The sequence below is a fragment of the Psittacula echo genome (genome assembly GCF_963264785.1).
Source record: "Psittacula echo genome assembly, chromosome: 6".
Lineage (NCBI taxonomy): Eukaryota > Metazoa > Chordata > Aves > Psittaciformes > Psittacidae > Psittacula > Psittacula echo.
In genome coordinates this window covers 73,149,136-73,160,384 of record NC_137743.1, presented here as the reverse complement: position 1 = coordinate 73,160,384, position 11,249 = coordinate 73,149,136, and the positions used below count along the sequence as shown (strand labels likewise).

General features: G+C 41.8%; 2 protein-coding genes across 15 annotated transcripts in view; one reads left to right on the top strand and one right to left on the bottom strand.

The window, feature by feature from the left end:
* Positions 1 to 460: 460 nt before the first annotated feature.
* Positions 461 to 9,858, bottom strand: WDR12 (WD repeat domain 12). 2 transcript variants are annotated; one of them, XM_080621598.1, is made up of 13 exons: positions 9,724 to 9,858; positions 9,539 to 9,633; positions 8,473 to 8,567; positions 7,717 to 7,823; positions 6,926 to 7,041; positions 6,362 to 6,516; positions 5,463 to 5,508; positions 4,623 to 4,708; positions 4,305 to 4,445; positions 4,090 to 4,195; positions 3,242 to 3,374; positions 2,385 to 2,457; positions 461 to 1,691 (listed from the first exon to the last, which is right to left on the bottom strand). In XM_080621598.1, exons 1-13 carry the CDS (start codon positions 9,762 to 9,764, stop codon positions 1,614 to 1,616), a joined length of 1,272 nt encoding a protein of 423 aa, XP_080477724.1. In that variant the 5' UTR covers positions 9,765 to 9,858; the 3' UTR covers positions 461 to 1,613. The 2 variants fall into 2 exon arrangements, with proteins under 2 accessions (XP_080477724.1, XP_080477725.1); XM_080621599.1 differs by lacking the exons at positions 8,473 to 8,567; positions 9,539 to 9,633; positions 9,724 to 9,858 and having other exon boundaries at positions 6,926 to 7,016.
* Positions 9,859 to 10,011: 153 nt separating this feature from the next.
* The window catches only part of CARF (calcium responsive transcription factor), a 56,230-nt gene continuing 54,992 nt past the window's right edge, over positions 10,012 to 11,249 (top strand). For 12 of the 13 annotated variants that reach the window (XR_013957253.1, XR_013957255.1, XR_013957256.1 and 9 more), the window contains exon 1: positions 10,015 to 10,154. The gene's annotated coding sequence lies outside the window, so the exon portion shown is untranslated. Of the gene's footprint in view, positions 10,155 to 11,249 lie in introns of all 13 variants that reach the window. The other variant, XR_013957254.1, reaches the window with a different exon arrangement.

The following is an 11,249-nucleotide window of genomic DNA, read 5'->3' as shown; positions in this document are numbered from 1 at the left end:
TCTTGAAATGAAGGAATTTTCCAAACTTCCTTCCTTGCTTTCCATTAAAAACATCTCCAAACTTCACCTCATTAAGACCTCCAAAAGCCAGGTACACTGCATTAAGGATTACCTAAAGAGGCTATTAGTCAATTCTGTTTTCATACTACAAGGTTTTTAAACTTCTGTGAAGATGAGGCCAGTGATTGCTAGACCAGACTAGTGTATCCACAAATGAGCTTGTGAAAGTACACACATCTCTAAGGGTGGGGACGAAGGAATGCTGCATGTTCTAGCACATACTAAATTCGTGCTCAAAAAATGCTTTGTGTTTTTGATAAGTTTACAAAACAGAATAGTTATTCACGCTGTATTTCCAAGTTCCAGTTTGTGGAGTAAATAGAAGGCCATGTTTTAAAGGAATAAAGTTTAAGTAAGAAAAAAACCCTAATTTCTGTATTAAGGTATGAATAGTGTTTATTGCTTTAGAAAGGATGAAGCACATACACTAAGAACATGCACCTGGATATTAAGATGATGGCAAGACAACTAATTCCTTGTAAGGAGCGTTAGTAAATAAAGGTTAGTCTCTTAGCTGCAGTACATGACATGCAGATCCTTCCACTGTATGCTTGCTGTTTCCTCCATATATTTGCTGTTCTGTTATTTCCTAAGCTGCTTACTCAGAACCTGTCCACGGTGGTCAGAATTTTGACTCTTCCAAGAAAAATTATTAACTTTGCAAGTTGCATTTGACTTGATTGTGCTGGACAGGTCTTACACTTACTGAAAGCTTTGGCTTCACACTGTTAAACACATGTATGAGCTGGTTTAACATCACATATATGGCATCTAGCAAACTGCAGTAAGAGCTTTTTTCATTTAAATGCTGAAGTAAAAGCAAGCTGACCAGCAGATAAAATGAGCCTAGTTGGATAGTTCTTACCCTCTATCAACATAAAAACTATTGCAACTTTTTGTATCCATTCTTTCTATGAACAAATTAATTTTCTTCTGCCTTCTGTGTGATGCTCCATTTGTTTCTATGCATATAAAATAATGTACAGCCCTAACTTATGAGCAACAAAAGAAGTATGGAATATTTCATCTGCCAGTAAATCTGTCAAGTTCCTTTATATAAAACCATTTGCACTGCAAACATACTAAGTTTTCATCCAAGAAGGAAACCTGGGATCATCAATTAAGGACCTAATCGTAAGAACTGCCAACAGCTGTAGTGAAAGTAGAACTAATTCTGACTTTTACCTGAAGTGAGGCACTAGGAATGAACTGTAGATAAAAGCTTTATTTTTCCTTTCCAGGGCAAAGAAGGTAAACTAAAAAATAATAATTTAATCCAGTGAGTAATTTCTCTGTAAGTAGCAGGAGCAGTTTACTCTTTATTAAAAGGGCTATACAAGTAGCCATCAAAAGGGAGGAAACGCTCTTTGTGTTGTTTCACGCTAATCACATTTGTAACTGTTTGTGGCCATTTTCCTGTGATAAATATGGATTACAGGTTACCAATAAAAAACAGGAACAGTGTTCTGAGTAACAAGAAGCTCCTTTCTTCAGAGAGAACAATTGCTGCAAAAATCTTTTCATCTTTTTTCAAGTCTTCTGGCTGTTGACCTTCATGCTCCAACATCAGAGGCTGTAGTTGGGTATCTGTAGCAATAGAGCTTGTTGTCTGCACCTCCACTCAATAGCAGCTGACGAGGGAAAAAGAAAACTGTGATTAGTAGCAGAACTAAGCAAAATACCTACACACAAGTTGAGGACTTGTTTTCTTTCCTTTGAAGACAAAAAGAAATAGTGAACTATTAATGCATGCCTAAAACCCAGATTCAAAGTGCAGAAGCAACTTTGTCTCTTACCCTCCTCCTAAAATTAGAAGCAAAGTTTTTGCAGGAAAATCTGTAAAGCTTTTACTGAGAACAGGAGCCACAAAGAGGAACTAGAACATTAACAAAATGCTTTTCTCTCGTTTTATACATGTGTGTACTATGACAAATAGTAGAACGGCTTGCTATATAGCTTCCCCCTTTCTACGTGCACTGCCATATCCCAGCTGTCAGTTCATGCTGCTGCCTTAGTCTCCATAGCAGCAAACAGTACCTTGGAACTTGTATTTTCTCAGCAAGGTGTGGTGCTGTTCTCATGTCTCTCCTTGTTTGGAATTCATTGTAACTCCCATTTAATCCTACAGATCTTAAACTCCCAGCCTCCTCCTTTACACAGTAACATGGGGAAGTGCTGCAGCACGTATGACAGTAATACCCATTTATCAACCCAGTATCAACCACAGCACAATAAATCTTCCTGTTCTCAGTTCACAACCACTTGCAGGCCCTTTCCTAACCACCATGCATGTAAAGTGAGCAATTTGCTCTTCAAATTCTTACCCCTCCTTCTGTCCAGTCCACACACAAAACCTTGTCTTCATGAGCAGCCAAATCATACAGAGGAGCTTTGCAACTGGTAAAAGACAAGTATTTACAGTCACTCATTTAAAGTTACATGAGCAATCATAGAAGACAAAATTGGTCCCTGGAAGAAATACTATCAAACAGATGTGGCCTAGCAGTTATAAACACTTCCAGAGAGTACAGTTATCTGCCATCTGTGATGTTTCCTCTGCTTTCTCCAGGGCTGATCACATCAGAGTTAATCTCTCCTACATCCCCCAAAGAGAAAAGCAGCAACATTTTTCACCTGCTTCCAAACTTGAGACTGAAATTCAATCAATCTGCTTGTCAGGAACAGTTTATTATATAGTTTCCTTCTTCCACATGTGGATGCTGTTCAACTGTGTGCATTTTCCAGAAAAGCCATTTATGTCTTCTGAATGCAAACTATTTCATTGCTTAGAAATTTGTAATGAAAGGTCTAAAAAGAGTATCAAGTGAAACTTCACACGGTTAGGCAAAAATACATGCTTCAGAGAATGTATTTTGTTCCTTAAAATAGAGGAATGGTTAGGAGACCATCTGCTGTTCCTAATCCTAGTAGCAATGTTATGGTTGCTGCCTCCTCGTGTCAATCAATGCTACTGTTAATGCCAGGTAAGTCTCATACAGCCCTCTCAGATGTTAAGCCATGGATCCTTGGGTAAATTACAAGCATTTTTCTTCCTTTTGACTCCTAAAACCTAGAGGATTTTCACAAATGCCACAGAAGTTTCCACTGAATGTGTCAGGCTGCTTTTGCTATTTCATTACGTTAACTGACCCCCTAAGCTTGAATGCCATGTTTATTTTACCTCCTTGTGTCCCAGAGCTTCACAATGTTGTCCAGAGAACCAGAGATCAGCTGGTGCTCGTGGGTAGGTGACCACTTCACAGATGTCACCCAGCCTGTGTGAGATGTCAGAGACAGCAGAACCAAGGAGCCATCTGAACAGAATGAAAGGAAAAAAAAGACATCAGTAGCTGCCAGCTGAAACCAGCACTTTCAAGATGCATCAAACTTCAGTGAGAAAAGCAGTCAGCAGCGTATTTGTGTTCAAGGTAAGTTTTTCCCACCAGTAATTCTAACTTCAAAAATCAAAGGGAGCCTTAAAGAAAGCAAACAAAACCAAAAGCCACACAAGTTCAGGGGAGGGACAGGGACAACAAACCCAAGCAACTCTCAAAGTGTATTTTCTTGTCACTAAACTCTCTTTTCAAAGATTTTTGGGGAAAAAAAACCCCAACAAAACATGCTTTTATTATCAACATATAAGAAGATTACATTACATTTATAGAAGCTAAACAAGAAAACGTGTCTATGAAATATATCTGGTAGGCTTAGTCATAAGTTACCCGCAGTCCTGTCAGACATGGCACTGCTACATTGGAACAAAATTACTATTTCAATTTAATGATGGTCCAACCAACTTAGAGGGAAAAAAAGGGAATCCTAAGCTGAGTTTTTTAAATTATCTGGTGAGAAATCAAAACAAATCTTGCACCAGATTACAGAAAATAGATGTTAACTTTGTATTCAACAAAAGCCCCCAAATGACTTGTTTCAAGCCGAGGGAGCAGGAGAGTCTGTGAGATGTCTCCCAACAGGAAGAAGTTCTGACTTTGAAAACACACCTTTGAGAACATGCATGTTTTAACTCACCTTTGCTGCGAGGATCCCATAGTCTAATGTGTCTGTCAGTGCTCCCAGATGCCAGGCGACGACACAGCGATGAGTAGGAGACAGAATTAAACACTTTGTTTCCTGTCTGTCATAAAAGAAAATATTAATTCTAAGAGAGGAGCTACTACTTGGTACAACTGTTCTCTTTGTGCTGGACTTCAGCTGAACCTGCAGATAAAGTATCATGATCTCACCAGGGTTGATTTGAGATCTCCAGTCTCAGCGTCCCAGAGTTTAATGGTGTGGTCCCACGATGCACTGCAGATTTCTTCAGCATCTATCCACAGCACAGAAGACACAGCTTCTGTGTGGCCAGAGAGGGTTGCCAGGGGAGTCTGGGATTAAAAGGTAAAAGGAAATTAGATTGAATATCCTCAAAAAAAAATCTATTCTTCCAGCAACAACACACATTTGATCAGCCCGAGACGTAACGCCAGAAGTTTTTAGTCACTCTTAACAAAAACAAAAACTTTGTGTGGCCACACTAAAACAAAGTTCTGGACAAAACCTACCCTTGTTAGTCCCAGCTGTTCAGTTTTCTGCTTCTTCCGTGGTCTGTTAGCCACTTCTTCCATTTCATCCTCTTCATCTGTAGGTACTGTGACAGAAGACAGTCAGACTTGATCTAGAGGTTTCTGAATTGCATTTCCATGTAATTGATTAAGTAAACCCCCATATTTACAGTACCTAACCTGTCTATGATGCATGAGTATTTTAACCTTACACCTCTGATCAGGTCAGTATTACCTCCATTTTCAGTGAGAGGAAAATGAATACAAATTAAGTGATGCTCTTCAAGTCATGCAGTTTTAAAACGAAGTTGCAATGAATTTTTAAGGCCCTCCTTATTCCTGGAAAATTCAAACAGTGAGTCAGGTGTGATAATACAGGCTTTCTTTTAGATACAATACCTACATATACATTCTGAAAGAGCATGACTTGGAACAGTGAAAGAAAGCATTCAGGTAAAGGATTAGTCTCCATTTCTAGAAAAGACCTGGTCTTCTTACTGTGCTCCATGTTAACGGTGACAATACTAAACAGGAAAATAACCCATAAACTTTTGATGTATAAGAAATCTATACTCAAACCTGCACATTTACATGAATCCATTAAAAATAAATGGAAAACGACTGTGTTCTGAATAAACATCAGCACACAGCTGATACTGTGTCTGAAGCTGTGTTACCAACCCAACCAGGAACCTGGTATAGTGATGTATAGCCTTACCAAAAAGAGTTCTAGCATGCTTTTAATGTTACAGACTTGACTTTTCTTAAAGAAAGCAGTATTTGGATATCCATCTTCCGGTTGTTTTAAGAGCCAAGAATCCCATCTTACGCTTATCTTACCTGCAGACCAGATCTTTAACATTTTGTCCCAGGATCCACTGCAGAACTGTATGAATGAAACATTTATTAAAAGCTGACCCAGACAGACATTGTAAGCCATACAAAACACACTTCCTACTTCAAAAATTAACCAGTGGGCTACAGCACCTAAGAACAGCACAGAGCTCCTCAAAAAAACCCAAGTGTTTGGCATTGATCAAATCACTCTTTTTTTCCTCCTTTGCAGGAAAAATATGTACAAAAAAAAGTCTTTATTTCCTTCGGCACCAAAAGGTTTTCTTTTAATCTGTCTGATAGTGACTCAAGCTCAGAGCAGTAACTCCACTTCCGGTGTGCGTGCTCTTAACCTGCTGAACTCCTTGATAAAGGGAAAGAACATCTTCTACCACCTGCTTTTTCTGGGTACAGACTGGAAATGCTTTTCCTCACCAAAACTGTGAAAATTTAGGCCATTGAAAATACTTCATTATAACATAAATATGAATAAATATTATAACATTAAATATGAATAAATATTATAACATAAATATGAATAAAATTCATGTGTGTTAAAAGAAAAATTTACTAAAAAATAAAACATTCAGCTTCACTCACAGAAGTCAAAAGCAGCAGTATAATGGCTTGTGCTACCTGAAGTCACTCACCTTCAGCTTTTCATGCTATCAGAGGTTGAGTGCATCACTAAAGAAGGCTTAGCATTGATGCAGCACTTGTGATCCTCAATAACCACCATTTATAACAAGACTAGAAACTTATCAGTGTGTCAGTCATAACAACATGAGAGTAGTACAAAAATAACATGATGACTTTTGTCCTTATGAAGGGACAAAAAGACAGCTTTAGAGATACAAGCTGTTAACATCCCAGAAGACAAACGTTTCTTTCCAGGAGTCACTCACTTTAGTTCTCGTGCAATCAACAGCTATAGAGTCTACGCTCCCAGCATGTCCCCTGCAGCAGTGAAGGGCTTTCACTTTGTTTTTCTCCACATTCCACTCCCACAGCAGCACGGTTTGGTCCATAGAAGCACTGAGTAATAGGCATGATAAGCTATCTGAGGAAAACAAAAAAAGTCATGCTTGCACCCAACTCAGCTTTCCAAAGTCATTATAGTTTATATGCAATTATTCTAGTTCAAGAAGAAACAGCAGACAGAAGCTCATACATATATCTATTTACATCATGTTACCCTGCAAGTACAATAAACATACATACCAATATTTGCTAATGATGTCTGCAAGATAGATAGACAACTTATATGTTGAACGAACTGTATTACTGTTAGTATAAACTAACTTATTACTGTTAAAGGACTGTTTTACCTCATGACTTAATTTCTAAAATCACTGACAGACACAGGAATAATTGTAGCATTTACATAGTTAAATATCTGTCGTTGAGGAATGCTGACATTTCTCCTTCAATAATCAAACTATTACTGCTCCCCTAATATATATACTGACCTTGTTTTACCCATGCCACATCCTTCACGACTTCCGTATGCCCAGCTATTGTCATGATGGGTTTTCCTTCCAAAGACCAGATTCGAGCAGTCTGATCGTAGCAGCCAGTTAATATCCTACAGGATTTGAAACACTGTCTTTAAAACTAACAGAGTTTTTATGGAAAAACAAAGAAACCCCAAACAAAACCCCCTCAACCAGAAACTTAAAAAATAATAGCATAATAACTGCTTAGACTTAAAAGCACTTATGTAATTTGAAATAAAAGAGAGTTTGTTATTCCTGGTGTGTTATTAGAGGATATCAAAACATTTTCAAACCATTACTTAATACAGGAACATTGTCTAGTTTATTGGAAAATGAATGAGAAAATACAGTAGAAAAGGACAATTATTATGGCTTTTTTTTTTTTTTTAAGAAAAGCTCTGCATAAAGGTACACTATTATATTTGTTGCTAATTAATGTCACATTTGAAGTCAAGGGTTTAAGCTAAAAAGAGAGCTAAGGAATGCTTGCTGTCCTTTTAAGTGAAAGAACAATAAACAGCGTTTGTATTAACAGTATCACGTTCAGTGACTCTATAGCTTTTTTCTACTTGCATTAAAGTCACCGTCAGCGTAAAGCATTAAAACTGAACTGCTTACAAAAGCAAGCAGCTGACTGACTTGACAGGTTAAAACAACAGAAAAGATATTAAAGAGACAGAATACTTCTTCATTTGACACCACGGTGTCCTCTGCACACAACAGTAATAAGCAAGACAAAACTTAGAATGGGCTTAGTGCAGTACCATTCTTCAGTAGCTTGAACAGAACTGATCCAGTCATCGTGGAAGATGCACTCCTCTGGCTGAGGGGCCATGTATTTCTCCACATACTCTATTTCCACCACTTCTTCCTGTGCTCACAGAAAAAATATACTTATTTAGTATGGGTTTGTTCTTTTTTTTTTTTACTCAATAGCAGCAATATTTAACTCTAACATGGTGAAAATATACAAGGTTATTGGGTAAAGATCTTAGTATCTGAATCCTTTGTTACATTAGTGGAATTACAGTCTTTAGAAAAGTGTCTAAACTGTAGTATTTTCTGTATTTTTATCAAAACACTATTAATAGCAAGCTGGAAGCAAAAGCCAGTAATTTCTCAGATTCCTCTTCTTCTGTATTTACCCACATAAAACCGGTGTCTACAATATTTCATAGTATTTTCTAAAGCTAATACTAATCTCCCTCATTATCCCCAATGCAACTAACAGAACAGGAGACAAAAATATATTAGTGATGAACTGAGTAAGACAAGAATTTCCCCTCTGAACTGTATATAGACAACAGTTTGGATAATTCTGTTCCTTGCACTGCTCATACTCTCTAATCATTCTGCGCTCCAGAATGGATTTAAAAATGCAAGGAAAGTCAGAAAAGAAATAAAACTGAGCAAGGAAACCTACCTAGTCAGGATGACAGTGTAATACCTAAACGAGACTGAAGTAAACTGGCCAAGTCTGTTCTATTGTCCAAAATGGGGAGAAACTCAACGTGACTTACTGTGGAGATATTTTCCATTTCCATGTGCGTGACCAGTGGCATTCGCAAGAACTGCCCATTGATAAGGAAGTCGAATTCCACATATTTGTGGTCCGCTGAAACACATTAGGAAAAATCCATGTTCAGGTGTCAGCACTCACCGGGCACCATCCAGAACAGCATCACTTTCTAATCCTTTTCTCTGCAGCTAACCAAACCAAGCAGTGCTTCAGCACTGTCCTGTATGAAGCTTGCCACTGCTAGCTTGCATCTTTATCACAGCTAGCTAGAGCCCTGTATTTGAGGCAGCAACAGGTAAATCCTCAGAAATCTTGGTTCATATTTCTCCCTCTGTAATGGCACAGTTGACAAAGGCCCCATATTTCAACAAAAGCATTGCTTTGTGCACTGGTTTTCCAGGTTGCTTGCAACTTCATGACTTAAAAGCAACCAGCAGAAGTCTCAGCAGTTTGGGATACAGTTAGTCTACTTTGTCGTGGAAAATGGGATTTCTTAACATTGCATTGGTGTCTTTTCCCAAATTTTCCAAGCCAGTCGGGCCCATGTCAGCTCGCATTAACAGAATGGTGGAGCTCTTCTCAAAGGCTTTCCTAACAACCAAATCTTTGGTTTCTTTCATTAGTTTCGCCAGGGTTTGGAGAATTCTTCCATTCCCATCTGCTGGGGCAGCTTGGTTTGTGGTGCTGTGTAAACACTAGTCCAGCTTTTCTCTTGGAACTGCCCACCATCTATCTGATGAATTCAAAGTGTGCCTTACTCCGGATAGCCAGAACAGCAGGCAGGAGCAGCTCGGGCTGAGGGGCCTGTGGGTGCCAGGGTGCAGCTTCTGACTGACAGCACGTTTCCTTGGCCGGGCCTGCCCTAGGCCGTCTCGCTTGCAACCCCATGCACTACAAAGGGTAAAGCTCAGCCCGACTCGCCCGGTGCACAGGGCAGCGGGCGGCTTGAGCCAGAGCCGCAGCCTGTGCCCGCACGAGGGGCATGCGGTCAGAAACAGGGGCACTAAGTGGAACTTAACACCCCACGGCAAAGCAGGCCCTAACCCAGACCCGGTCCCAGTACCTACCGCTGCCGGCCGCCAGCAGCTTGTTGATGAGCTGGCTGAGGTCCGTGGTCTCGGAGGCCGCAGGCACCGAGAAGGGCACATCCTCCACCGCGTACCTGCGGGCACACAGCGCCGTTACCGCCTCTGCGTTACTCCCGCCCCAAACCCACCGCACACCCCCCAGGCCCAGGCGGGCGCCCCCCCACCTGCGGTTCTCGGTGCGAAACCGCGCCGTGAGCTGCGCCATGGTGCTCCTGCTGCGGCCGACCACGTGCCGCGATTAGCCGCGCCCTCCCCCCGGGCACCGCCTCCCGCCCGCCGGCCTGCAGCGCTCCGGCCCCACCGAGGCTTCTTCCCCCGGCCAGGGGGAAGCTGTGTGCTGTGTGCACAGCACACTGCGCGGCGGAGACTACAGCATCCAGCATGCCTCGCGCGGTGCCTTCCCAGCGCCCCCTCGTCCCTCCCGTCTAGAGAGAGCGCGTGCGCGAAGGGGCGGTGCGTGGTGCATGGCGGTGGTTGCCGGAGAGGAGCCGAGGTTGAGTATATTCCCCTTTCGGGCGCTCCGCTGCTCCCCGCGGAGCCGGCGGCTTCAAGACCGACCAGGCTTGGCCCGCGCTCTCCCCTTGGGGCGGCAGTGGTGGGTGAGGGGGCTGTAGCCGCTGTGGGAGGGAGGGGGCTGATGGTGTGGGGCGTCCCCGGCTCCCCTCAGGGGGGAGGCTGAGGGGCGCTTTCCCTGAGGCACTCGCAGGCCCTTGCGCCGCTGCAGCGGGGGTTCCCTCCGGCGCTGTGCCGGACAGGGCAGCGCAACCCAGCCCGTCGAACCGGCTTTGTGGCTGTGAGCAGTTCCCTGCGGCGCTGCTGCAGCCGGGAGTGTGAACGTTTGCTGCTGCTGATGTCGTCTGGGTGTAGGTTGTGTTTCTTTGCATGTAAAGTGGCGCATCTGGACTTTAAAAGAAGCTGTAAGGGAATTAGGTCTTTGGAGAGAAGGCTGCTTGTGTGACTAGCTGCTGTGTGCTTGGTTTATATGTGTACTTCCTCTGCTTTTTTGACAGGTGCTAGTGGCCTCTCAGGGAACAGTTGAGCTTTCCCTGTGTTGTGACTGGTTGGGGCAGCTTGGTGGAGCGGGCAGGTGTTTTGTGAGACTCTGAAATCTTATTTATTTCTTAAGTGTAATTAAAAGGTCTAACGTGGTCAGCATGATTGACACAGTTGCGTTTTCCAGGTACTTGTGTTAACTGCGCAAAAACAACTGGGGAAACCTTTTACATAGGAGTTCCCAGACCTTCTGTGCATTCTTAACCCTATCTGCCTGCTCTTCCATGACAGGGAGAAGCTAAGTCTCAAGCCTGGTACAAGTTAATATAAAGCTAAGTGTAACTCGTTTACTTGAGGGTATCACTATGCCCTGATTTCCTTCCTCTTATGTTTTACTGTAATCCATGCCCTTCATAATGATGGTAGAGGTACGTCATCAGAGGTAGCTTTTTCAGAGAGAGTGTTTAGTTGTTGTGGCAATGCAGTTATCTTAAATCATTACATAAAACCTCTAAGCATTTAATGGAAATCCCAAGAAAGATTGTTGCTGAGGCATTATACTGTACATATTTCCTGTCAAAAAGTATAAAATAAAACTGGAATGGGGAATATTGCCGTCAGAACTGCTGAAAACATGAACTTGCACTGTCAAGCTCTGATTTCCTTTTGGTTTTAATGGATATACATTGAAGACTTG

Coding starts and splice junctions, on each gene's coding strand:
- WDR12 (XM_080621598.1), bottom strand. CDS start 9,764: ATGGCGCAGCTCACGGCGCGGTTTCGCACCGAGAACCGCAG. Junction 7,042..7,716: donor GTTCAAGCTACTGAAGAATG/GTACTGCACTAA, acceptor CAAATCCTGTAG/GATATTAACTGGCTGCTACG. Junction 4,196..4,304: donor GAGATCTCAAATCAACCCTG/GTGAGATCATGA, acceptor CTTTTATGACAG/ACAGGAAACAAAGTGTTTAA.